Genomic DNA, 27,568 nt, shown 5'->3' with positions numbered 1-27,568 from the left:
GACTTGGTATTTAGTTCTCAATAATTTAAAATCTTCTCAAGTGGTCAGCCAGTAATCGGGGGGCAAGGAAATGTTCCTCCCTACGGTCCGGGTAAAATAGAGCTCCGATTCAGGGATAATGATAAACACGGCTCGGTCAAGAGCCCCGGGGACATCCATCTCGCGTCATCGATGGACTTTTATCTCTTCCGGCGCCTCCATCGGGTTCCTTTCCGCTCGATCGTCTCCACCTTTTTTACCCTGGCTCTCGGCCCCCTTTCCAACGGCGATGGATGTTCCATTACTCGCTGGCCCGCCAGGAAGCTGCTTGTTAAATTTTTACGGCCAGCAGTTTTTGCGAGGACGACTCGCTGAGCGGGTGCACCGCTCGCGTCATCCTTTAGTGGCGTCGTCTGGAATTTATGGAGCTCGGCGCGAGCCAGGGGGTGTTCCGTTGCTCGTCGTTCGTCGATACGTTTAATCGAGGAGACTGCGTCGACGGAAACGTCTAATTCGGGAGGGGGAGGGTACGTCCTCTCGGCGTCGTTTCGAAAACGAAACGAGACGAGATCCTCCCGTGGCGACGCAACGCGCGGACAAAGACGATGGGAATAAGAAGGCGGATAGCGACGCGGAATCGTCTTCTAGGAGGATCGTAAGACGAAGTAGGAAGAGGTCAACGAACAAAAGGCTTTCTTGTTTGACAAGGTATAAAAGGTAAGATGGCTAGGAATTCTCGATGACGAGGAACTAGTCCCCCTCTTCTTCGCTTCTCTTCTCTCTCGTCCTTTCGTCGCCTTTTCATCTTTCCGTGACTGCACCTCGCGTCTTTTGGATGCGGTCTAGCCGGTGCGCTCGGGGTAACGTTGATTGGCCAGAGTTCCCTGAAAGGAGAGACCTTTCAGCCGGAGATCCCCGCGACGTCTCGCGCAGGCTCGCGTCGATTCGTGTATTCTTTTCGTGTACCGACTACCATCCACCCTCCACAGAAGGGAGTCGATAAGTCAAACCAGCGGACATTTTAATTATGGCGAAGCCGGATATTGCAAGGCACACGGAAACGAAGCCAACGCTACAGATCTTCGTTAATTTTCCCAGGTGGAGGTGGGTTTCTTCTCTCGTTCCTTGATCAGCTTCTTCCTCGCCTTCTTCTAGGACGAAATGGAATCCGAGCGACTGCTCCCGTGTTTTTATCGGCCCGGGAGATTTGAATTATGATCGCGGCGCCGAATACGAGGCGCACCGGTATCGTTGGCCGATTAATCTTCGATTATCGCGCCGGATTTGGTCATTAAGGGACCCCGCGCGAGCAGCTCGAAAGAATCGTAAAATATGATCAGTTTTTATCCACCAATCCCAACTCGCGAAGGAACGCTTTGACGCCGCGACGGTGTCGGGGAAAAATGGTAACTTCGACGCAGAAATAATTAATGTCGCTCGGAGATACGGGGGAATTGTGACAATTTCATTCTTCTTTATGCCTTCTCTCTCTCCCTTCGCGTTGAAAGTATTCGCTGCACTTTTTACTTTCGAAGACAGGGAAGTATTGCATCGGGGAAAATTTGACTCACTCTTCTGACATCTCTGCGAGACGGTTTTTAATATACCATCACTCTCGCAAGTATTCGTACCTTCTATATCTATCGAAGATATTTGTCTAAATTAAATGATAGATAATTCATGGAACTGACTATAGCAGAAATTTAGAGAAGGGTTTGGAAATTTTTTCGGAGAATTTCGTACATAGTTTGTTTTCATAGTTGCAATGTTGTGTAAATTGGCGCACTTTCCAACATGTTTCAATACCCACTTCAAAGTATACACATTTCCATATTAAAATTTGTACTTCCCATGTCAACTTTTTGCCTAAAAATTCCCTTTGTAACGTGCCTTAAAGGCGAGAAAATTGTATCCGTCCTAAATTAATACCGAGAAAGTTCCGAGCCGTTTGCCAGCTTTTTTTCCGTGGACGGAACCGCGATCGATCGATAACGCTTTAATTACGGTGGCGTGCATTCGTTTAAAAAGTTAGGCCGACTGCGGCTCGGCCGCCGAGGCCTAAGTGCTCTAATTCTCGCCCACGAAATGGCTGTCCTTGGATTCCTCGGTTAGAGCCCGTTAATCGAGACCGTGCCGGAGCTTCGACTCGCTCCGTGGCCCTTTATCTGTTCGGGATATCCGGGATCGTGAAAGAAACTAGTTCGCGTTCCCAGCCGAGTCGACGCGCGCCTCCATAAATCACCGACGCTTTGCGCGCCTGCTTCTGGTTCTGGTCTTCTTTGGAAATAGAGACGCGGCCCTTTGTATTCTTGGCAATCAGAGGTGAGGATCTCTGAAGCCAAAGGACCATCGACACCTTGGAAACTCCGCAAAACGTATTGGAAACATTTTAGTCCAACCTAAACTACTTGTCCTATTCCAACTACCCCAATTTGTATTGGAAATCGATAAAAAGCATTCAGCTTTTCAAACTATTCGCAGATAATAAGCTCAGGTCGTTTACAAGAGGGCGACCGTCGCCCTTGCTTACCCCTACGTCCGGACTCACATTCCACCGACAACTTTATTCCCACCAACCCTCGAATGGGCCATTTCTCACCGTTTTCTTTTCCTGTTGATCGGGCGACCATACCAGGCGATCAACGAGAGCCATCGAAATTTTTCAATTTCGTAAAAAAACCGACGCCTCCCGCCTCCTCTGGCCCTAAAGGGGTCGGGGTAACGCAACACACATTTTTCGAGAGGGACGTTATCCGACGCCATACGTCGTCCGGATAATGCAAAGAGGGGCGAGGGTCGGTAAGAATAATGCGGGCGTTTTCCAGAAGTCGTCGACGAGGGAGAGAGCGAAATGGATTTTCGCGAGTTTTCCATGGGATATGTGTTATGGGCCGACGAAAGGGATGAGTGGTCGGATGAGGGGGGAGGGAGGGGGTTGGATGGGATACGGGCTTGGGAAACGGTTCCGGGGATACGAAACGACGGGCGAAAAAGTGGCCGCGATTCGTATAAAGTGATTTTAAGTGAGAGCCGGCTCGCCGTTTCTCCGAGCAAAAGTTCGCCCCCTCCTGTTGAGATATGGCTGCAAATATTAAAATCTGCTGGCCGGTCGTCAAGGCTCCTAGCTCTGCTCGTGCACCCGTTCCCCAGAATCAGTGGTTGCCATTCCTCTTCCCTGCAGACCTGGCTAACGATTTCTGCCCTCGTTCCACTCCCTTTTCGCCTATCCCACGGAAGTCGCCTGTTTTATTCGAATCGGGTATGTCTTCAGTCGGAAATGGAAGATTACCTTGGGAGGCGAAGCGATCCTCCCCTCTGGCCGATCGAACATTCCCTCCTGTGGCAACCAGCGCTACGTCATCGAACCGATAAACTGTCGTGGCCAGAGTTAATAGGGAACCACCATAATATAATTCCTTTCCTTCCTGGAACATAATTCTTTCTTCGAGGAATTTATTGAAGAAAACCAGTATCCGCGGGATATGAACGATAAAATATATTTAATTTGATGTTTCATTCAACACAAATTTTATTCATCCGTTCCATGAGAAGCTCCATAACTCATACATAAACTCGCATGTCGAGGTATAATTAATTTATGGTGTAGAGTATTTTAAAACAAATATGCTTTCCAGCAAAATAATTCACAAATATTTGAAGTCCTGAAGAGTCAAAATATTTGTCCTCGTTCTCGAGATAAATTAAAAATTCCTCGAGAATACAGAAGCAAAATTTCCGTGTCTTGTATCGAGCACAATGGTTGTAGTTGGTTTTTTTTTTTGGAGCGAAGGGGTGACGCAGTGAAAGCCACTGCGAGGAAAGTCAGCGGACACGCGCGACGATGTCGATGGGAGGGTGGGTGGCGAAAAGGACAGGAGGAAGAATGGCCAAGCAGTTTCCTCCGGCAAGAAACTTGTTAGGTCAGACGTATTAGCAGAATTGAAGATATATTGCGTCCCGTGGAAGTGCTGCAATCGCGAATTGCTGCGGAACGCCCCGATCGTAATATCTCGGCCAGTAGACAGGAACGAGCTTTGATATTTTGCGGCTTCGTAACATAATCTTTTTGATTAAAATGATCCTTATTTTCCCTAAGGATCCTTATTTTCCCTAAGGTTCTTTTTCAAACATTCTTTGGAAGTCGCCATCGATTGGAAATTCTAAAGCTGTTCTAAATGAAGGAATAATGCCTTTTCTTTCTCCCAAAAATGAAGGTTATAGCAAAGATTAAAGCAATTTCGGGGACTTAATTCGCAGCGTCCAGGACTCGGATAAGAACGTATTCCAAGTTCGCTGAAAGCGCACTTTGGGCTTCTTACTCGACGGTATTCGTGCAACGGAACATTTACGGACATCCTTAGACTTCCTACTAAGAGTCCTGTTGGACGTCAAACTTTGTTGACGCTTCTATCTATGGAGACTTCCCAGTTGAGCCAGCTTCATACCTTACAAATAGCTCGTTTGAACTTAACTTTATCGATTGCTGGTTCCGAACTCTGGCACAAATAGAACTACTATATCTAGCGACGAGTATTCGTGCAATCACTCGAATTGCTTCAGATTCGATCGTCGATTACTGTAATTATTAACTCGCTGGGGAGATGTAATCGTATCGAAGTTGTCACCGACTGTCAGCGGCGAATAGACCTTCCATTTGTACTCGGTTCATTCAGAAAACTATCAACTATACGAGAAAGAATTTCCTTGATTAGCTCCACCATCGTTAGAATCTACAGAAACCGCGCAACGCTGGTTTAGAAGCTCGATGGCCGAGCACATCGGTTATCCTAGATAATTGCGAATTTCACGTCCTGATTTTTCTCGCTTAATCGGACTTTGCCGTATTGGCAAGTCTGAGACAAGCGAACTAGGGAATCGTGGGAAGGTAGACTTCCGTGGAGAGGGCTGGGAGACGTGGGTGGGTGTCTCGCAGACGGTATTCCCGGCGAAATATTCGTCGGCAGTAGTATGGCGAGGAAAATTTTGTGTACTTATCGAGTTATGTACTCGCTCCACGTTCGTCGGATGTATCGAGCCAATTTAGGTGTCTGCAGCCAGATCGCCGCGTAGGAGGGGCTGAAACGAGGCCAGAACGGGGCGGAACGTGGAAGAGCCGATTTCTACGTCAATATTTGCGAAACATTACGCTACGACGACGCAGCACGTATTCACGAACCGAACACGAACGAATTCCTGTGTGTAGCGCAGGGTGTAACGTCCGCGAGCCTCGAGTTCTCTTCGGGAGGCCTTCTTTCCCCTTGGCGGAAGAACAGACTTCAACAACGAACCGCGAGTTCCCGCATTATCGAATCACGAACAGCGGCTAGACTCCCCTTCGGCTCAATCTGCATTGTGCGTGGCGCCACGTAACGCTGACTCGATCGGGACCAAAAATTGGCTCGAATTTTATTCCAATAATAGATGAGGTACGCAGCGTCTGGAATGCCTCGGATATTGATCCAATTTGATGTTAGGATTCGTGATTGGTACCACTCTCTTCGAGACATTCGTTTTTCACTTTCACTTTCGAAAAAGTATTGGCATCAGGTCAAACTCAATTGGACCTCTTGTACCTTCGTCCCTAGCTCAATTAGTCGCCTCGAACGCATTCTGTGCTTGAGATAGTAATTGCTATCCACGAAGCAACGCACCACAGGTTGCTCATCTTTGATTCGAAACTTTTTTCTCTGAACGAGAATTCTCCCCGATCGGGATAGAGTCCAACCGGAGAAGAATGAATGGATTGCCTTTCCACTTGGAGTCCGGCGCTTGGAAATGTACTCCGTCGACGCGGAGGGTTGTCGACGCAGTAAAGAAATCACGCGATCGATTCGAAACGGTCAATGCCGGCCATTAATCTTCAGGACATTCATTTAACCGCGCCGGGGCTGCTGCTCCTCGTTCAATTTCCCACTAATTACATTCGTATTCGAGAGCGGAACTGGTTGTGGCAGCCGGTTACAGCGGGGAAGCGGCTGCGAGTACGGCCGAACAGGTGGCAATACTCGTTGGAAGTCTCACGGGTCTTCTCGCGGGGAACTAACGTGATTACCGGCCGTGTTTGGCTACCCACCTACGGTTCAAGCAACCGATGCACCGAATCCCGAACCCGTTTCGTCGCTGACGCCCTGGTTCTTCCGATCGCGTGAAATATCCCTTATCTGCCTAACTAACGGACTCCATTCGAGGCTTTTCTGAACGTCTGTATTCGAGAATCATTAGACTCGATCGTCAGATCGAGTGAAGCGAATCCCGTCTAAGTGACGGGACTATAAATCGAGTCGTACCACTTGGTATTTTATTAATAAGGTGATTTTCTATAGTACGGCGTCGAAGCTTGTCAAGTTTACTCTTGATAAGCTTTTGTGCTTTGCTTCGAGCATAAGGAGGGAGTGACCATGAATTTCTTAGGATGGACGGTTGTTTTAGTACCTTAGATCTATTCCTGGGAAAGTCATGGTTTAGCAAGTGGTCCACCTTCAAGTGGTTCCCGCCGTGAGTACCCATACGGGGAGAAACCAAGAGCCACCTCTGCGATTAATAGAATCCCCTCGTCATATTCGTAAATTTCGATCTTCTTTGAATAAATTATTACGTTCTAATATTCAATAGCTTTGCCCTCTATTAATATTAAATTCAAACTAAACGATGCAACCCCTTGTATATCATTTTTTTGCGGCCATCCCTTTCTGGGAAATCGGTAAGCTTAACGAGACTCGAAGAAAATAAAAGAAAGCACATGCAAATTAGGATCGAAAAGCGATTAGCATGGATCCCATTTATTTAATTCGAATGGTTAACGAAGTCCCGCGCACCGAGTGGAATTCTCCACTTGGTATCTAAATTATGCGAGAGCTGCGATTCCTTCGAATTAACAGGGATTTCTTTCGACCAATGTAATTATACGATCCCACCCCACCGTCGGTGGATCTTTAACGTTTCCCTTGTTACCGTTGAGTCGAGCGTTTCTCTTTACGCGCGGTAAAAACAAAAAACGAAGCATTTCTAGGTACCTTTCATGATCGTTTAAATGTTACAATTGATTTTCTCCTCAATGTCATTCATGAATTTTACATAAGCTCCTCGGCACGGTTACATTTATAAACGGCACAAGTCACGCATTAAATCGATTTGACAAAACGGATAATAATATCAAGGATTGATTCAAGAGGAATATGTCTTTCGGATCAGATAAATCACTAAATTCTCTCACTATTCTCGGTACTTCCTCGTTAACAGTGTGACCTGATTTTATACTCAAACGTTAAAAATATTCGGTGACTTCTTGAACTCGGAGATCTGTCCCCTTTACGTTAATAGCCCGCGAGAGCTCTAAGTCTCAGTTCAAGGAACTGAGGAATCGGTGGTTTTTGATGGGCACGGTGTCTCGCAAGGTTCGTTTCGCGAGGGTACAGGTGCTAGAGATCTGCAGGGGAAAGTTCTTGAGGAACTGGCGGGTTCGGAGGTGGTGGTGACGGCGTCTACTTGGAATAATTCGCGTAGTTAGCGGCCGGCGGTTTATCACGCCGCGGGTGACAACGCTCTCTCGTTCTAACGCTCTGTTGGCCCGCGAGCCTGTTGTCGGCACACACATAGTTCAGCAAACCGAAACCAAGATCGCTCCCGACGCGAAGTAAGCGTTGGCCTACAAGGAGTCCCACGAATGACCCGCAAACCCAACTTGGCATTGCATTCCTGCGGACTAACCTCATCCCTCCCCAATCTCCATAGTATCGACCCTCCTCGACCATCCCGTTTCTCTGTCTTCTCGTATCCTCCCTCCTCGTTCATTCTTACGGACATAATCATTTGGGTTAAATTATAGTAGAGCACCTTAGTGTAGAATACTTTCTATTTTAGGGTAACACTATATGTTACTGTATCATGATAGGCAGCTCCGCGAAGTAAAGATTCCGCGATTCTAACTAGATGCGATGCACTAGGATAAGTAGCACAGAAATCGACGACTCCGTCCCTCCATAGCAAAGAAAGCAATTAAGGAGCGACGTCCTTAAACGACCAGTGTTTCGTGGAAAGTTCCGTTTAAGAAGCTCAGAAGTTTTCGAAAGTCAGCGATTGCTTTCGTATCCCCCTTTCCACCCTCAGCGCGGGAAACTTCCCGTTTATGCCGTATAGGCGGTATAGAAAAGACCGACTTTGAGTACTTATATTTCCCTTTTGCTCGAGATGCACGCGTATTCCCAGACCGAATTCGCATTCCTGATCTAGCAGGTATACGAAATTGGATAATTATTCGCATCGCGGCGATCGTATTTTCACCGAGCCCTCCCTTAAGCAGAGGATCGTAAAGTGCTTTGTAATTTTCCGTAGCTTTTCCAGGCGCACGCATGCGGCCTCTCTCGGCCCCCTTAATCTTTTTACTCCTGGGTAGCAGAGCGTGTACATTTTCTAGGATTTAAGATGTCTTTCCCTTTATTGCGCGCTGCAGCTGTTCTAACGGACGATCGTCGCTCTTCCGTTTCTCACTCTCCTCTCGCGGAGGCGTTACGGTCCCCCCGTGCAATTACTGCAGCCTCTACCGCTTGTTTGGGATCGCGGATTTCACGTTTCGAGGAACCCCATTTCGTGGTGTACTGGTGAAGGAATTTTTTACAGTGGTTTCTATCCTTACTTGACTCTTTTGGCTCTTTCTTAACCAGGAAGTATGCAAAGTTACCTAGCATTTTATTACTTTCATTTCCCTTCTGTTTGAATATTGTCTGCCCTGAAGAAGTTCGATGCATCCAACGAAAAGTCACAATAAATAGTTCTCAAACCCTTCAACCTTGAACGTTAATTAATATCGCATCCGATTAGCGACCTTTGCATAATGCATTCTCGGACTCGCAGGAGGTTAACGTCCCGAGTCTATCTTTAGACGCCGGAGTCACGAGGTTTGCATTTCAGCGGTATTGGTCGATAGCTACCCCTCGCGAGAGCCATCTTTCCAATTTCGCCGTGGGAGATGCTGGCGATCCGTGGGTTGCGGGTGCCACCGAAAATCGTGGCCGTAACCGGAGAGCCCGGATTTATGTCGGAGTCATAAATTCATGCGACTTTGCGGACCGTTTTTCCGATCTCGGACCCCGTTCGCCAGCCTTCCGCCAGCCCCTTTTTAACCCTTTTCCTCCTCCCTGCCCACCCCGTACCCTGGGTCACTCCTTGTCCGAGCATTCACACCTTTTGCTCTTGTCGCATTCCGCGCGAGTTACCCCATCTTCCATCGTTTTCAGCAGACCGCCATCGCGGCGATCGTAGAAAGGACAATGTCGTGAAACGACCATTTTTGGCGGAAGAAAATTTTGCATGCATCGCTGAGAGTCGGGAAACAATGGTTGCTTGAAATGAAATTGGAGGGTTTGAGAGTTGAGGAATTAAATTAATTAGGCATCAGTATTTAGAGTAAGCAGAGTCTCAACTCGGAGGAACGTTGGGTCGACTTCTGCGGTCCGCATTCGCGATTCTCGAACAGGATGAGATCGAAGGAAACCCAACGACACCTGGTCTCGCTAAATAACTCTTCTTTATTCCAACAAGCAGCAATTTCTCTTGAAAAGCGTTGAGCAGCAATTTTTTCCGGGCTTTTACTCGTGCGCACACGCTTGTCTGCACACATGTACTAGAATGAGGAGGCGGCGGGAGGATTGGGTACGGGTGGTTTGTCCCGAGGTCGGTAACCCTTTTTCCACCCGGTGCAGGTGTAGGGTTATGTTCTACGCGTCGACTAATGGGGAAAAATAGTAAGAGAGGAGCCTGGGGAGGCTGGTGAATAAAAGTGGGGAAAGGGAGAGAACGAGACCGCGAGGAAAAAAGTTGGCTGCGCGCTATTGGCCACCGGATAGCTGTACATAATCGAGCCTCTCTGTGGCGAGGATAATTAACCCCCCAACTCGCTCGCTCGTGCTGTCCTCTTGCGAACCGTATAAATTGAATAGTGAGTGCCTCGCTCCTATCTCTGTGTGTCGGTTCTGTTCGCTTTTCTCCTCACTTTCGATAATCCTGCCCCCGGTTCCGCGGAGCTGCTTCGACGAGCCAGGGCTACGCTCGCAAATCGAGTTTAGCCAGAGCTCCTCTCCCTTTGACGCCTCGAAAAATGGGTCATCTTTACGAATTTTTGCCGGCGAACGCGTAAGCCGGATCATCCCCAAATTTGGCGCGTTTTCTCCGCGAATGTCGAGCGAGTTTCTTGGAATTTGTCTGGTTCGTACTTGAAAATGTTATCTCGAGTGGGTTGTTTATTTAGTTGGTAATATTATATAACGTCTCCCTCGATCTGGCCCTTTTCCACCTTAGACTTCATAACTTTAATATTCCTCCTCTCATAATAACTTCTGCTGTGGAATTCGTTCTTTCCTTGAGTAGCTTCAATTTTAATATTGCTCCTTTCACAAATAATTTCCTTTTAACATTCCTGCTTGGCGAATAACTTCATCCTTCTTAATGCGTTGAAAAATTCCACTGACCCGGGTATTTCGCAAAAAGAAGTTCATCAAATCCGACCCAAATGCAGATGAGGTTGCCCATCGTCGCTCTATTGAACGAAGATTTCAGTTTATTTTACTTCTCAGAAAAGGAATCATTCCGTGGCGAGTTATACATTCACGAGTCGATTAATACTTTAGCCAAGCGATGTTAGGTGCTTCCTGGAGACGATAACCTGCTGAAATTCTGTAAAATGTTCTTAAGGAAGGTAATTTTAGGGTGTCGCTACCTTCGTTCGTTGGTCGAATAACTCACCAAAGACTGTCGCGAGCGCTCATCGTTCTCGATGGGGTATAAATGGCCCTCGCAAGGAAGAATAACAACGGAATCGAAAAGGTGCGATTTCCCTCCCTATGCTCGGGGTTGGAGGTTGGTTAATCGCGTCGACCAGCGAGAGATATCGATTCAGGAAAAAGCGTCGGGACGATTTTCCACGGAGCGAACGCGAACAGAGATTTTCCCGAGGAAACGCTAATGCAACCGGAAGGAAGGTGCGGTGAAATATAGTCGGTAGGAATAAAACGAGAACGAGCAGAGACGGAGTAGCGAAACGGTCGCACAAGGGGGGGGGGGGGCAGAAAGTAGCAAGATGGGAAGACGAGGGAGGAATCGGTAGAGGAGCGACGCGGAAGAAGGGACAAGAAGCGAAAGGGAGACGGAGGTTAATTAAGGGAAAACTTAACGACGGGGTTTGTCCAGCCCAGGTCCATTCCTATGCGCGGCTCCCTGCCTCTTCCGTGGACTGACTTTGACTCGAGTTAACGCCGAAAGTTCCGCGTGGATTTTTGAAATTCTAATTCGACCACCGTCTAATCTGCTCGGGGTTCTTCTCTTGCCTCCGTTACCCTCCGCGCTGCGACACGAACTCTTCGTCGCGAGATTGGGAGTCTCGGTAGAGTCTGGGAGGTGATAATAACGGATACAGATAAGGGATAGCAGTTTATTCGAGGCTTCTTGTTTGTAGAAAACACAACTAAATGTTACTGTTACCATTAACAAATAATTCTTCACCTGTTAGTCTCGTTTTATTATTCGAAAAAGTAGATACCGATCGAAAGCTTAATTAATGGTGTAGACATTTATCGCGTAGACTCCCGCAACATTTATTCTACTAGGATACCAACAGCTTGAAGTCAGCAGTCGGGCGAGTACGAATACTCGTTCGCGACTCGCTGTATACGCCTCTCGGGAAGCGTACGAGCGGCGCACACAGCCACGGGCTACCTATAGAAGCAGAACTAATTGCACTGTATTTAATTAAGCCGCGGATTATTTCCTTAACGAGGGCAGATCTCTATTCTTCCTTCCTACCACTTCAGCGGCAGGCTTCGTTTCAATCTTTTACAATTTTCCATCTCTATTTCTACGGCTCGGGGAGGAGGTATCTCGGAGATCCGCGGTTCACCGTCACTCTCACCCCCCCCCCCCCCGACGCGTCGCGACGTCGCTATTCTTTTTCTCTCTCGCGGACTGTTTTGTAACGATCGCGTCGCACTTCGTGCGAACGAATCTACCGCGGTCTCAGCGTATTTATCTTCGGATCGTTTACAGAGGATGAATAAAAGTACGACGCGCGGGCAATCGGAAAACTAATATCGCGCGTCATTCGCGTGCCCGGAATCCGTTCCGAACGATTCATTAAACTCTCGTGAAGCGGTCTCGCGGTGCAGATCACGAAATGTTGGCCAGAAGTTTCGCTTGGAACTTTAAATAAAGAAGAAATTCGAGTCATCGATTTTGCTCGGTGAGAGGTAGAGATGGATAAATAAAAGTGGGTGGTGACGACTAGGCTGGATGAGCAGTTCTAAGCGAGATTGCAGGGGCACTCCTTCCAAATAATATTTCCCAACATACCGTAAATCTGTTACCACGAACTTCGAGAAGGAAACAACTACCATCCTAATCAAAAGAAGATAAGTAGCCGAAGCTCGAAGAAAGCACGACTTTCGACCGCGAGGAGTTGTTCCTAGGGCTGAGGAAATAAAAGCCCTAGAGGCAGAGGGAACCGAATCCAGTCGGGCAACGAAGTTTCCTGCTCCTTCGTCCGGGAAAGGAGTCTGAGTTCGGGGTAGCACGAGGTTACGCGCGTATCGGCGGCTGGTATCATCGGCAATAGGGAAGAGCACGATATGAAAGAAAGGGAAATGACCGATAAAAAGGTGGACCGGCGGAAGGACGCCGGTTACGAGGGAAAATCCAGTGGACGGACGCAATCTAGGAACTCTCGGGAACCAATCTCCTCTGATGAAAATACCTCGCTCAAAGCGGACGGTTTTCCAGCCGGGGCCAATTTCTTTCTTGACCCTTTTTTGGAATATCGCGCGCGCGGGAGCACCAAGCGTGCGCCGTTGCTTCGTTCAGTCTCTGCAGCTTCGAAAATTGTCCATGGAACGAGGAAGTCTCGCGATCTCGTGTGTATACCTTGCTGCTCGCGTCTACGAGATGGCTTGATAAAGGAATACGAGCATGATTGGTGGCTACCGTAAAGGCACGCTTTACAGTCACCTGGTTACAGGTTATAGAAAGACACTGCCACGTAAATGTTAATGCCATCAGGATGGTGGTGGTTCTAGGAACCTATGGTTCCACTCTAACTGAAAGGCCATCTTCTTGTAGACGAAAGAAATGCTTAAAAAACCTGACAATGTTACCACGAAACATTAGCTACATGGAATAGAGCAACTTCCAACGTTCTAAACAGTTTCTTCGGATCGAGATATCGTTTCACCCGAAACCGAGTGGAGTTTGAAGAAGAAAATCTAACGACGACGGAACGAAACTACCGATATCGTGGCCCATTCGTTTTCCGGAGTGGCTTATTACCTCGAAGACTCCAGCGATAGGAGAATTCGCGAAATTCGCGCGTACACCGAACGCGTGCGCATCGACTCCATGGGAAAACCGAAGAGATAAAGATCGAGCAATTCCACGTTAGCCCGGAGCTCTTCCTGGAACCTGCACTGCGACATTTATGCCGTTCTCACCCTCTGTGCTTCTACCTTTTCCTGCCTCTTTCCGTCGTTATCTCTTCCCCTCCCTTCGGCGGGCGCTTCCTTTCATTCGTCGTCTCTTTCCTCCGCTTCTGCTCGCCCTCTAACCTCGAACCGATGGGTTAGGAGCGAAAGAAGGTGCGGGATTGCCGCCCGAAGATGGATTCCGGTATCGAAGGATCGTAGCCAGGATTTTCCAGGTTATATTCCTGCCGCGAGCTATACGGGATATCCCGAGGAGATTCGAACGTACTCCGCGGCACCGACTGCTTTGAAGAGCACCCATGAAAGTTACACCCGACGTACCTCGTGGACTTTATGATCGACTGCAGCAACTCGACCCCGCCGCTTCATCCACGGAACTCAATCGCAGGATTATTTATTTATTCGATTAACGGCAAACAAATCCTCTGGCATCGTCGATGTATGCGTGGTGTATTCGTGAAGGATATGGAATGAGGAGGTTCTCTGATACTTAGTCTTCATCGATCACTTTCCAAGGACTCTATTCGTCTAATTTTTACAAGAAGCATAGGGGTATACATTGCTCTGCATCAAGAAAATGGCCTTTTTTAAAATTGTACGTAATTAAGGGGATCAAGAGCGTCTATACTCCATTTGAATGTATAAAATCATCCCTAAACAACGCTTACTTAGCCCCCAGGAGATTCCATCGACCGTGGTTCAGAAACGCGAAACGTTGAACCCGTCTCGAGAGGGTTGCCGAGAGTTCCCGCTCCTCGAGAAGTCTTTAACTCGCGATCACGTTCCAAGGATTAAGCGAAAAAGCGTAAACAGCATGCCCGACGACGGAACGTCCACGTGGCGGGCGTCGACGGACCAGAGCAAAGGAACAACGACCGAGGTAGGGTTCGCGCGCGTCTTCGATTGCCTCATGCATTTTTCAACAGTCGCCATTTGTTTGATCAGACTTAGCGCCCGCTGAGAACTGCACTTTTCGCTCGACGTCGGGAGTGACGTCGACCCGACGACGACGCGAGTCTGGCAAGTTGAGCGTGTGTTTGCCCATCCGTGCCATGGAAATGGGGGAATGGCTCGACGAACCGAAGGATGCTAACGCGTTGGCTGCAGCCCTGTCCCACTCCGATCAACCTTTCACCCAATCTTTACGAAAGTGTCTGGCCCGAGGCAGGGTTTCCATGTGCGGGAATTATTGGGTGCGACGAGAACACTTGTTTGGGAGAACACCTGCTTTCGAATGGCGCCACTTGACTCGACTAACAAAATAAAAAGCATACTGGCCCGTGAGATATCAGAACAGACAGGGAACTAACATTGAAGCCACTGAACTGGCTCACTCCTCATTTTAGCATGTGTCATTCTTGCGCACCTTGAGGATTTTAGGTCGACCAGACAGATTGAAATTGAACTTCCTTCCTCGGTACTAGCATTCATCGAAATCGTTCTACGAGGAACGTTTGCTCTTTCAGAAAGCAAAGAAACAAACGGGTACCTCGGGGCGCACGTCCGTTCATCGATTTTTTTTTTCAACGCGACGCTCATCCACCTCGGCTTTCGAAGAGGCTAATACGCCGTTCGAGGGTCCTTTTCAGGGAGCCGCTAAATTTGTTTGACACCAGAAATTACGACGCGCTTTTCAGGGGCTCGTAAAGGCGTTGCTTTGATCTTGATTAAACTCTTCCGGCGCTCGCCGCTTATTACTTTCCTGGCTGTTATTGAATAACAGAGTGGTGGAACCCTGGCTGTCGGTCAAAACTCGACTCGCATTCCTTGCATTCCTCGATGCTTCGAGGAAAGTCATGAAAATTTTTGGTGCGTAGGTTTGGGTTAGGTGTTTGTTGATTTCTGTTTTGTGTTGTATCTCAAAAGAGGTTCGTCGGAATATCGTGAAGTTTCATTATTCTCATGGTCGGGGGGTTTTTAGTAAAATCTAGCGTAGATGGATGTGTTTGGTGGTCTTTGTTTTGTTTGATATCCCATGGTGGTCTATTATGCAACTCAGTATAGAGATTTCTATTGGGTTACGTTTGTTTGGGTACATTGTTTTTCTTTTTCGACTCACCTATAACCGTGAGGTTGTATCGAAAGCTGCGCGTCTGGCCCTTCCTGAAGTCGACCCTGCACCTGTAGGTGGCCGCGTCGTGCCTCTTGATGTCCTCGATGACGAGAACCGCGGGGCTGGGAAACGCGGTCCGGAAGTACGCGCGGGGGCCGAATACGCCTGAGTCCGACGAGTGTTGCGCTTTGGTCACCGGCTTCTCTCGGGCGTCGATCCTGCAACAGACGAAAAAAAAAATAGCCCCGGGTCAATAAAGAGGCCAGTGACGCTTGTTTACCGGCTGTAATTGTCGTCGTCGGGAACAATGGGTGCCGGGCTCTCCTCGCTAGCCAGGAAACGACAATTGGGATTTATCGAAAGGTCGATCCGTAACTGGTTAACGTAATATAAATGTAATTTGCCAGTTACCAGAGCTTGGCAAATACGCCGATAGTTTCAATCCTCGGAAATGCGATGAACGTTATTACGCGTCGTCGATCGATTCGCTGGCGAAACGCTCCATTGGAAATTTATTTATTTATAGACGAGGGAAACTCTTCATAACGGGACGGGGCCGTTAGAATCAGGACATTTCGATAATTTCGCTGTATTAAATTAATGGACAAAAAACAGGCGCATAATTTGATCGCCTGAAATAAATACTATGTCCAGATTCTTCTTTAATGAACGCATTCAAAAATATAGGAGGAAAAGATAGACCGATTTGATTCGAACGCGAGGAGTCCTCGTCTGATAAAAATATAAAGAGGGACCCCCTCCCTTGTCAAAAAACTTTACCATTTAATCGTTCGCGGAGTTCCGCTGCATCCCACTTTTTCTGGCATGGAAGGGCGCGTTTGATGAGAAGCGGTCTCGAGGAGAGCGCAAAAGAGATACTCGATACCATTGCTCGCATTCCCCGGTACTTCCGTGGAAACTTCTTGCCCAGGCTTTGTCTTTGTCGTTCCCGATTCTCGCCCTTCCCTGGTCCCGAATCGGTCCTTGTTTTTTCTCGGTTGGGACGCTCGCTCCCGACTCGCACTAGGGAATCCCAAGAATTCGCGGAACGGGCCGCGGTATTCGATATGTATGTAGGAAACGATCGCAATTTCCGGCCAATGAAATTCGAGCGGAACGCGCGGAGGTTTCATTGCAATGGAGTGCACGGCACAGAGGGAATACGGGCGGAGTTGAAAAGTCTCTTTCGTTGCGGATTCGTCGAGCCAAGCCGTTGCTACCTCGTTTACCAGAGAATATAATTATTTCGTATCGATGGAATAATTATCCTCTGAACTGGGGCCTGCAACGCCCGGCCGGCCAGAGATAACACAATTAAATCGTGGCCCCCATTATCCGATATTTTGCGCACGGACACCTCCGGTTCGCCATTTGAAGAAAAACTGCCCGTTATCACCGCGAAAATAACAGTTGGAACGCGCGGGAGCGAAACGCGATGATGCAAAAAGAAATATTACACGAAGCATCGGTTACACGATATCGCGAAAAGATACGCGATTGTAGCGAAAGGATTTCAGCGATTAACATTTGCTAGGAAAGGTTTTATAATATGTTTTAGTGTTTGCAAGATCCGAATGTAGGTCAGAATAATTTCATGGAATTTTATGAAAGAATCACTTTATTATGAGATCCACTTCTCTCCAAAGTAGAAATAACCAACAATGGTTAAACGCGCCAGCCCAGTCGTATTCACTATAACAAGAAAAGTTTCGTTCTACATTTTTTTATTTATTCCTCCACACAGAACTTGTAATATATTATATCGAAATAGAAATTTCGAATTCATCTTGGTTGTCTTTCGAAAAGATCAGAGCTTATAACTCGAAGCGTCGAGATCAAATCTTTAACAAGTCCCGTTGACCTATACCATTAATCGTATTTGGTTTTATTCTAAGCGATAAATCGTCCTATTGAAACGGTTATTTTTATCGAGCCTAGTTTGACAAAGATTTCCAGCGTAGTGTGCCTTCCCGGTCGACAGTGGTACGACCAAGGCGGAAGTAGATCTCGAAATAAATGATCCAGGATGAAAGACGATGTAATGGGCCGGGTGAAATGGCGGAGATTGATGAACACGGGTCGTCGTGTATCGCGAAGGGGATTAAGACGTGGCTAAAAATCGCCCGTGTTCCTCCGTTTTCTCTGTGAAACGCCGTCTCATCGATAATTCGCTCTCGGTAATTTACGATCTTAATTTTCCACGGGTAACAAATCCTTTATCGTGTGTCTTAATTAGCAATTTAAAGGAAATTCGAAGTCTGTTCGGCCACTGATTGTTCTGTAAGTATCATTACATATACCGTGAAAAGTCAATTATTTAAGACAGAACACGGAAAAGAAATAATGTTAACTTCGCGTGCATCGCAAAGCATGGGTCCATAGAAGTTATAACAACAGCCTCGAATGAAAGGACACGATCGAAATGAAATAATGAACGGAAGTATTCCAGCCACGGTTCCGTTTGTGGCAAAAATCCCTCAACTATTTATCACATTTCATCCGCGTATTTCATCTGTTTCATCAGAGATCCCGCGAATTCAACGAAAGTTTCGAATACTTGCGTGGAAGCGACGTTAAACCGCGGCTCGAGGAAAATTCAACCCTGTGATATTCATTAACGAACGCCCGGCGCTAAAAACGTCTGGATCGGTGCCCGTGTTATGGCGGGCGATAAAAAACGAAGTGGATGAAGAAAAAGGAGGAAAAAAAATCGTCAAGTGAAATACTGTTATGGAACGAAGGTTTAATGCGCCATAATTATGTAGCATTAGCCCCGGTGCCATATAATGCGCCAGCCGTAATTACTTGGTCTTGCGATTCTTCGTATTTATCACGTTGTCGTTTTGACGATCCCATAAAATTAAACTCCGGTGTTCTGAATACTTTCTCTTTCAGCAAAAAAAAAATATTCTTCCCGTTAGTCTCAGTCCAGTTTCTTAATGCAACACATGACGTTTTATCCGCGTTTTTTTATATTTTATTTTCGCCATATTTGATAGGCGCTTCAATGAACATAGTTAACGATACACGATGGATACGTTCTTTGGCTCGCGATAAGGGTAAGGGTTGCAGGAAACTTGCTTCTTCGTAACGATTGGAAACGCTAGTCGCGAGAAATTAAAAAGTTTGCCAACTCGCGGCCGGTGGAAGTTTCGCGGGCAAAGCTGCTTTCGTTGTGGAAAACACGAAATTACAAAACATCGACGTTAAATCGTTGGAATTCAATCCTAGCCGGGGGTTCATTAATTGGCGGCAACGGTTCCACGGAACTTTCTCGAACTTTCCAGTGAATTCAGTTGCCGTTCCGTCTTGTCTGTAGCGGCAGTCGGTCACGGCGATCGTTAAAACGTAGAATGGAAGACAAGCGATTGTAGAATTGCTACGGTGTGCTCGTCGCGATCGGTGTTATTTGAAATAACATTGATTATATGGAACCCTTGGAAATGAATAGACAGATAGATTTATCGAACACGTGCAACATTTTCCAAGAACAGAAAACAGTCACAGTTTTGAAGGGATAGGACGTAATAAATAATAAATCCTTTTGGGCAGAGATGACCATTAGCTCGAATTTATTTATTTTTTTTTTTTATATCTTCGTAGAAGTTTTCTGAATGAACCAACAATTCATTTACTAGAAGTGAAATATTATATTTGCATTTTCCAAGGCTTCACCAAGCGAGCCTCCAGGAAAATTATTGCAATAAATAAGGTCTCCTTCCCGTAGCCAAATAAATTACGAGTTCGATAAATCAATTTCTCCGAGAGGTAATATTCTAAACAATGAATCAGCCGAACTACTAACAGGGAGCTATTACTCGACGCATTTGAAAGAGCACTTTGTACGATATCTCTCCTGATACCAGTATGACGGGCCAAATCGATACCTGAAGCAGACGCAAAGAACGGACCCGGCGGAGTATTTTAATGGAGTGTCGCGCGTTTTTCACGCGTATTATTATTTTAGCCAGCGTCGAGCAGCGGATAAATCTTCGGTAGTCGGATTTCTCGCGCCATATCCGCGAAACCGCGTGGAACGTGCGTACGTTCACGCGTTATAAATATAAAAACTCGCGCGGCCTCGCGACAAATCGATTTCCACTCGTCGAGTTATTCCTCTTTCTGGAGTTTCTCGACGAGCGAACGAGGTAACGCTCCGTCGTCTACTCCATTTTTTCTTTCCACCTCGGAGCATTCCCAACGACTTGAACGCCGACGATAGACGGGAGAAGGTTATGATGATCGTCGTATCAGTGATAGACCTACTCTACTTAATTTGAGAAGTGGAGGTTCCTCGGTTTTACTGACATTAATTCGACAGGTGTACGGATCGATAGAGATACTTTAAATAGATTCTGTAGGCAAGTAAATTCTTCATAACAGGGTTCAGTAAACTCGTCCTCTTCATTTTATAATAAAGTAAGAAATTCAAAGTGTTTGTACCAGTCTACATTCATCGTCTAATTTCGAATGAATTTCAACAATGAAATTCTGAACGAATGTCTCGAACACGTATTTTCTCCATCTCATCTAATAAAGTGCCCCAAATGCCGACGTATTCGTCTCTGTTAATTTCCAGCTAAACTCCCGTCGGCAAGCACCCGGGTGCGTCATCGGAGGATCTTTTCAGCTGCTCGATCCACGTCGAGTAATACGAAATCGATGTCTGTTTTATGAAACGTTTTATCTCGCCGCGCAGCCCTCTTTCCAATATTTCGCCCCGTTTTCGCTCCACCACCTTCGCGACCTTTTCCTTCGACCCTGTGCTCGATCCACTTGGCCTCTCTCATCCCTCTCCCTCGAGCTCGGCTACTTTCTTCGCCGGTTACACGCCATCCGCCCTTACCTCGGCCCTTTCCCTCGTAAAAATGATACACGTCCTCCGGGCAAAGGGTAAATAGCGACGGCATAAATATAACCAAGACTCGTGTTCGTTTTTACGACTTCGTTTTACCGCGAGGTTTTTCTTGTTAATTAAGTTCCAGCGGCTACTTTGCAGCGGACGGGGGTTTCCTTGGGAACCAAGACCGATAACGAACGTCCGCGGTAACAAAGTTATCAATCGGTCGGTTAGCACCCCGAGGGCCTCGACAAGATTCTTAATTCGTTGTTCGTTTTAAACGAAACCATTTTTGTTATTTCATTTTTCTCCGGGCGAACTTTTCCATCCTCTCCTCTCTCCACACGGTTGCACGAAGAAAGACGAAGTTCGAACGGGAAGTTTTTACCGCGAAGTCCGTCTCGCTGTCAATTACAACCATTCGACTCGAGAAGGGCGCACCGCGGCAATTTCACCAGCGAAAAGCGATCCATTTTGCATGCTGCGTTGCGTAATTACAAGAAACGCGTGGGGATCTTTTTTTCCTCCCCTCTTTTACTGTCGTTTGTTTTTCCTCGTTTGTTTTTCTTTCTGCTCTATTTTCTCTCCCCCCCTCCTTTTTTTTTGTAGTATTTTGCCCCATTTACGTTGCTTTCCACCCCGCAAGCTTTACCGTCGCGGTTCTCCTTTTTGCTCGGTTCTCCGCGGTTCCCCGACGGTTCGCGTTCTCCTCGTAAAAATGATGCATGTCCTCCGGGCAAAGGATAAATAGCAGCGAAATAAATGGAGACCATCCACCATTTACTCCGTTCACGTTTCCCTCAAGAATATTCTATATCTGTTTATTTATGGCCACGCTAATTTCGCGACGTTCTCGTCGGGCTACGCTCTTCTGGCTCAGTTCGTCGGGACATCTTCGAGGTTTATAAATTTATTACATTCATCCGGGGAAACGTGAGCGTTTTCTTTTCTACCCGGGCGGTGTCTTTATTCCGTGTTCGCGTTCGTGATCGTGCTTGTTCTCATTTTGCGAACGGAGTTTTTTCCATTTCGCCATGGACCCGCGGAAAAGCCACGGATATGTTTCCTTTTGCCGAGAAAATCAGGGACGAATGGAAAACGGAATAACGGTTCACTTTTATAGGTGAATTTATTCGATTAATAAGAACGTCTAGCGTGATTTGTAGTATGATGTCGAACATAGTGGTTGAGCAGAATGTGCTCCGATTTATATTATCGTATAACGTACATTTCTCTCTCAATATTTTACCGTTTTTTACGAGTGTCTTGTTCCTCTAGAAATGACGAGAAGAAGTATCATATTCGATTTATTATATTCACATTTTGTCTCCACTATTTCTTGACCAATTAAAATAAAATCCTCCTACGAAAATCGAGGCTGAATCTCTTTCTACGATCCGTTAAAAAATGCAAAAATGATCATAGCCAGACGATTAAAAATTCCGCGAGTGATTTCCAGTCCGTTAGCCGCGCGGCGCACGGTTTTCATCCGCTTCAGCGTCGCGCTTTCATTTTTTATCCTCAAACTCGACCGCGCAAAAATGATAAACGGTCCGCGTGCTACGGGTAAAATAACAACGGAATATGGGTGCGTACACGCTCGTCATCCCTGTTGCGTCGCTATCGTCGTCGGCTACGCGCTTGTTGCGCACGGGACCGCCGAGTAAAACCGCGGAAACTGACACGCTTTGGCCGATTTCGTCTCTCTTCAACCGCGCGTTTCGCGTACAACCTGACGCACTGTCATCCTGAAATTATACTCTTTCACTGCCAAACTGAGCTAATTTGGAACGCAGGTTTAATGGTGGGGGTTGCAATTCTTTCTGGAATTAACATAGGGTATTCGTAGGTTTAACTCGAAAACGCGGCGCAGCTGCGAGCGCGTCTTTTACGATCGCTTTTTAATCCAACAGTCGAACGAGAAGTTCGGGACGATATGAAATGCAGCAGCGACCCCGGGACGCATTGGCACTAAAATTAATTCGAGGCCCGTGAAACGCTCGTTCGGTGTCTGAAGCGTTTTACGTCGCGCAAAGCTGCGCTTATAGAGGATACGGTGCCTCTATAACAGGCGCGAATTCGTTCTCCGCCGCGACAGGCTGCCACGTCGTGTCGCATTAACGTCGAACTTTCCACGTCGGAAGTTTAACCCGATTCGGTGCCGTTCCGCCTTATCGGCGAGCTTAAATCTCTCCCGCTCGATTTTTGTGCTCGTAATCGTGCTCGTAATACGCTCCATTGTTATGAAGCAATACCGCGCACTATTAACCCGGGGGACGTTCAATCTTTTCAATTACGCACTCCCCTTATTCGCCTAGTTCGTCCACTCGAGTAGGGAACTGACTTTAGATCTTCAATAGACATAGAGGGTACGAATGTTTATGGGACTGACTTGTATACAAGGGACTACAACCGTTCACGTACTAGAATTTCCGAGACCAAAAAGGAGTCCCTAATCGAAACAAGACCCTCTCTTTCGAGTTCACCGACAGAGGATTTCGTGGAGGCAGGAGCGACACGGGGGCGTTTGTATACGTTAACGCGTATTCCAACGATTGCTATTTGTTTTCACGTCCGTGCTGTCGGCGACAATGAGTCTCGTCGAAATGGAAGTTGGTTTCGGTGAATATTTTCGGGGGTGTGGAGGGCAGCGTGCGTGTATGCCGCGCGTGTAGCTGGTCCACGGGGTGGCGCGACGGATTTCAGTAGAAATAACGACATGCAGTCAGACGTATCGAAACGGGACACGTAGTTGCGGCTGACGCTATCGTGACGTACTAGTGCCGAGTGCACCTCGGGTTGATCCGCATCACTGCTCTCCGAACTCCGATGTCACTTTCCTACAGATAAATCGATGGACAGGCGTGCTTGGGACCTCCTTAGCTGATCGAGAATACAATTTCATCGAGAATGCTGTTTACACCGACTGTATACTTTTCCGATGAAACAGCAGCCCTAACTCGTTCTTCGGTAGGCGAGCACGCGTCGTACAATTATAGCTCGGCGTTCACTCTTAAACACGTAATTAAGACGCTCGGTCGGGATCTGTCGTCGAAGTTTCGCGTTCGACGAACGTATCGGAGCATGGTCGACGCGAGCACGCAAACGGCGGTGCCGCGGCCGGATGTGGGTATACGTGCGCGTAGCTGCTGACGCTGACAGAGAGAAATAACAATACACGGAGTTTGGCGAAGCACACAGGCTGCGCGCGTACTCGCGGCTGAGGATATCACGCCCGTACCACTGTGGTCTGACTGTACCTTGAACCATCCCCTTGTTCCTCATCAACCCCCTCGCAGCTTCCGTTTGTCCCTGCCGTCTCCGAGAAATTTCTGGAGTCTCTCTCGCGTCGCGAGTGTTCCATTACATGAAAGACCGTCTTCTTGTCCTGGATACGAGCGCGGGAGACGGAAAGCTCATAAATTGAATCCAAGGCTGCGCTCTCGACGGAAAGCTCAACGACACTCTGGGAAATATGGGGATGGCTTTTGATGAGCGCATGCCGATAAGGTACGCCCGATTGTCACGCAGAGGGAAACTTTCGACAGACAGTCGTCGACCCCTTACTCACCCTCTGTTATCGCAGTATCGCATTTCGCGCGTCGGAATGCTCGTAGACAATGGCTCGCCTTCGGTCCCGAGTCGGCAGTTTTCTTCTGCGAGTGTAATTTTCAAAGGGTCGAGGCGTCGATGTCGCGCTCTTCGAGACTACGGAGGAACTCGTACAAAATTGATCGGACCCAATGCACCCTGAAGCTCGCGACAGTCGATGGGATATTGAGGAGAACAAAGGATCTCATTCAAGATAGACGAAACATTCCTTGTATGGGTTTGTTTTAACGTTGTTGTCTGGAATCTTTATTCGGATTTCTCAAGCTCTCTATTTTATTCTATACCAGAATTTCTCTTATCGTTCTTCAGCTTCGAACCTATAAAGTTGCATATTCATTGCAAATTTCGATTTCGTAGGTTTTGCGAATATTAATCAACCAATGCCGAGGCTTGCGTTGGAGCATATTGCATTAATTCGCGTCATCTACGGATTTCATCCGCATTGCTAATGAACATAAGGCAGTTTGTACGAAATAAATTAAACGAGCGGAGCGAGCAGAGATATAAAAATGCGACCGCGGACGTTTCGCAGCGACGGGGGAGAGGACGGAGGGGTTCTCGTTTTTTAAACCGACCGTAGAAACCGGCGAAAGGGATGTTCAACGTATTCCATGAGAAATTACGAAAAATAATCCTCGAAAATTATCATGAGAATAGCTTCATGGCTGCGCGCGGAGGTCTACTCGAACAACAATGCCGTCTGGTCCCATCTGCATAACAATGTTTAGCCGTGAAAACAAAGCTCCGTGACGTACCGGGCCAACGCTAGCGAAAAAAGTGATATATTAACTAGACCGTGGTTTTCGACAGGTTCGTCGAATATACATATATTCGAATTCCTCAGTAATTGTTGCACAGGCCCTGGATGGTCCTTTGTCTTAGGAATTCTTGAAAGACTGTCTCCTCTTCGAAGATTGATCCTTAAAGTGTCTCGCTTCTTCGGAACTCTGCGTACAATCATCCTTCTTTATCGAAGATTGTATTCGTGCTTGTTAAATCGGCAAGAAACGAAACCTAGTGATTTCCTAGACGACGCGATATTTTACGAATATTAATATGTTTTCAGACAAGCTTTTATGTTTCACGAGGAAAAACACGTATCTTTAAAAGTCACTTAAAAGCAAATAAATTTTCAAACACCTTCGGTCAAAACGGCTGTAACAAAAATATCCTAGCCCGGATATTTCCAGCGCAGAGCTCTGCATTTTTAATGGGGGTTCCTTTGGATACTGGTTTGCGCGATGTCCCAAGGGGATTTAAATTCGCGCTTTTTAATCAGAGCAGATCTATCGTATCGTCGCGAGTGTGAATAATTTCGGGCGCAGCTGAAAGCACGAAAAAGCTACGATGCGGTAAGCAGCGAAAGAGGGTCGGGCAAGAGTTGCGCGGGAGTGCGTGATGCACTCCGTTGGCGTGCTCGCGGGCAGTAACCCTAAATATTAACACGGGCCACGAGCGGGCGAATTGCACCGCATTACCATCGCCACCCAGCTCGGCCATTACCGAGGAAATATTGAATTTCGTTATCGACTCGAAATTATCAGACCTGGGCCGCCTCTAAGGACAAGCATTATCGAACCGCGAGCAATACGAAGAGCGCTTCAAAAGCGATCGTTGAGAAAGCCTGACGAGGGAGTCTTCAATTTCATTTTTATTCAGTTTCGTTTAGCTTCACCCGAACGCTAATGCGGATCGTTTCGAAATATACCATCGATACTTCTGTGTTAGTTTTGATCCGGTCTCTACGTTCTCCATTGAAAGCCTCCACTCTTGGGAGCTTTGGCGGTAGCATTTCAAAGAAGCTTGTGTACAAAAGGAAATTGAAGTTAATTTATCATTTTCGACAGAAAATATAAAGATATACACCGCGTATCGAAATTTTCCTAGAAGCATGCGCACTCTGGGTAACGTCTCGAATCCGTAATTAAGTGTTTTTAAGGGTTCCCGTCTTATTAAACGCGAGAGAGCCGTTTGATTGACGCAAATAACCCCAGCGACTGTGCGTTGTTTTCCGAAGACTTTAAATTTCACGGCTCCCCTCGTCGGGCTACCTCTCGTTCCCTTTGCCAGGCAGGAGAACCCTTTCAACGATTCAAACCCTCTCGGAGGTTAAACGCTCGAAATTACTCGGTGGGAACGGAGCGTTGGTATACAAGCACGACGTGTCAGTATATTAAAACCTATTTACATGCGGGCGGAGGAAGATTGCGCGAACCAATTCGCTTAAATTGTGTTCCTCCAATCAACTCGACAGAGTTACGTCCACGTACGTCGTAGTATCCCCGCCCTCGTGAGAATTTTACCGTTCCGTAATGCTACGAGTCGCGAATTTTAAATCAACCCTTTTCACCGGGGCTCGTCAACGCTAACTTCGCGGCTCGCCGAGAAATCGCACACAGATGGGCAAAGTATTATAGAATGGAAGATAAACCGCTGACTCGTTACATAAAAATTTCATTTTGACTCGCAAATTTAAACTTCTGCTGTATTCTTGCCAGAGGATTGGTTACAAGAACAACGATATTTCGTCGGGAACTCAGTGGCGGTTCGTAACGAATAAACGTTGTATTCATAACACGAGAAGGGCGCACGAACTTCCACCGCACCAAAACAACGCTCTTTGAGCGTAAATTCGTCGGCGAGAGCGTAATAAGGTCGCGGTGAAGGTGGAAGCTACGCACGCGCGTAATTACAACAATTTACGTAACGCAGCCGACGGAGCGTGAAGGCATTCGGCTGCGCATCGATCGACGACGAACCAGGGCATGGTCAAACGTCTCTGTTATCACGCTTCTAGGCTCCCTTCGACCGTACCTACAAGGGCCCTTTAATCGAGCTCCAGGCAAACTCGACAACTTTCCTGCTATTGTCGTTGCACTCGTAGTCCTTTCCCTCGTTCCTCGTAGCTCTCCGCTGAAACGAGCACGCTTGCCACGAAAAATTTTCGATTTTCTTGGAGACTGGGGGAGAAGGAAGAGGGTCGTCGACGCCTCGCGAGGACACGTCGCGAGTAATGCGATAATACTGGACGTAAACGCTCGATGGCACACGTCAAGGCGTCGCATCCTCGAATTTAGCGTCTCTGTTATCGCCTCCTGTCCTCCGTTCCTCCCGAATTACGCCTCGGTCCCTTTAATCGAGGCCGAAGCCAGCTGCAGCTACGCGTCTTCGCTGCAAATGCAGCCTCTTTGGCCTGAACCAGTCGCCGCGAACTCTCGAGACTATGATCGACGACCGTTAACCCTCCGATGCATGATTCTTAATTACAGTCAGTCTCACATATATTCGTACCCTCTGTGTTCATTATAGACAGTTTGTTAAATTTAATTATAGGTTTCATTTCACCAAATAATTTTTCCTACTTTCCATCTTATCGACAATTGGAAAACAAGGTCCCCAAATATCAGTACTTACTTCCTCTCCCAAATACATTCGTCACGGGCTCCTAAGAAATCCGTTGGCTCCGGTATCTTCAGGAGCTCCGGAAAGTAATTGCATTCGTTACGGATGGAACGTGCTCCATTAGCGCGTGAACGGCTGGTTGGTACATAAGTCAGCGTCCATAGATTCCGCGATTCCGGCTTATTTACATGCAAATGTAAAAACGTCAGCCTGCTGGCTCATTCT

At 47.1% G+C, this 27,568-nt stretch overlaps 1 protein-coding gene across 5 annotated transcripts in view; it reads right to left on the bottom strand.

The window, feature by feature from the left end:
• Positions 1-27,568, bottom strand: part of LOC128893980 (nephrin-like) — a 348,887-nt gene that overhangs the window by 87,065 nt on the left and 234,254 nt on the right. For all 5 annotated transcript variants that reach the window (XM_054155333.1, XM_054155335.1, XM_054155334.1 and 2 more), the window contains one exon: positions 15,496-15,707. In XM_054155333.1, the coding sequence (XP_054011308.1) occupies positions 15,496-15,707 (212 nt within the window). The remainder of the gene's footprint in view (positions 1-15,495; positions 15,708-27,568) is intronic.

Source organism: Hylaeus anthracinus, unplaced genomic scaffold (genome assembly GCF_026225885.1).
Source record: "Hylaeus anthracinus isolate JK02 unplaced genomic scaffold, UHH_iyHylAnth1.0_haploid 3, whole genome shotgun sequence".
Classification (NCBI taxonomy): Eukaryota; Metazoa; Arthropoda; class Insecta; order Hymenoptera; family Colletidae; genus Hylaeus; species Hylaeus anthracinus.
This window is presented reverse-complemented; position numbering and strand designations above follow the sequence as displayed.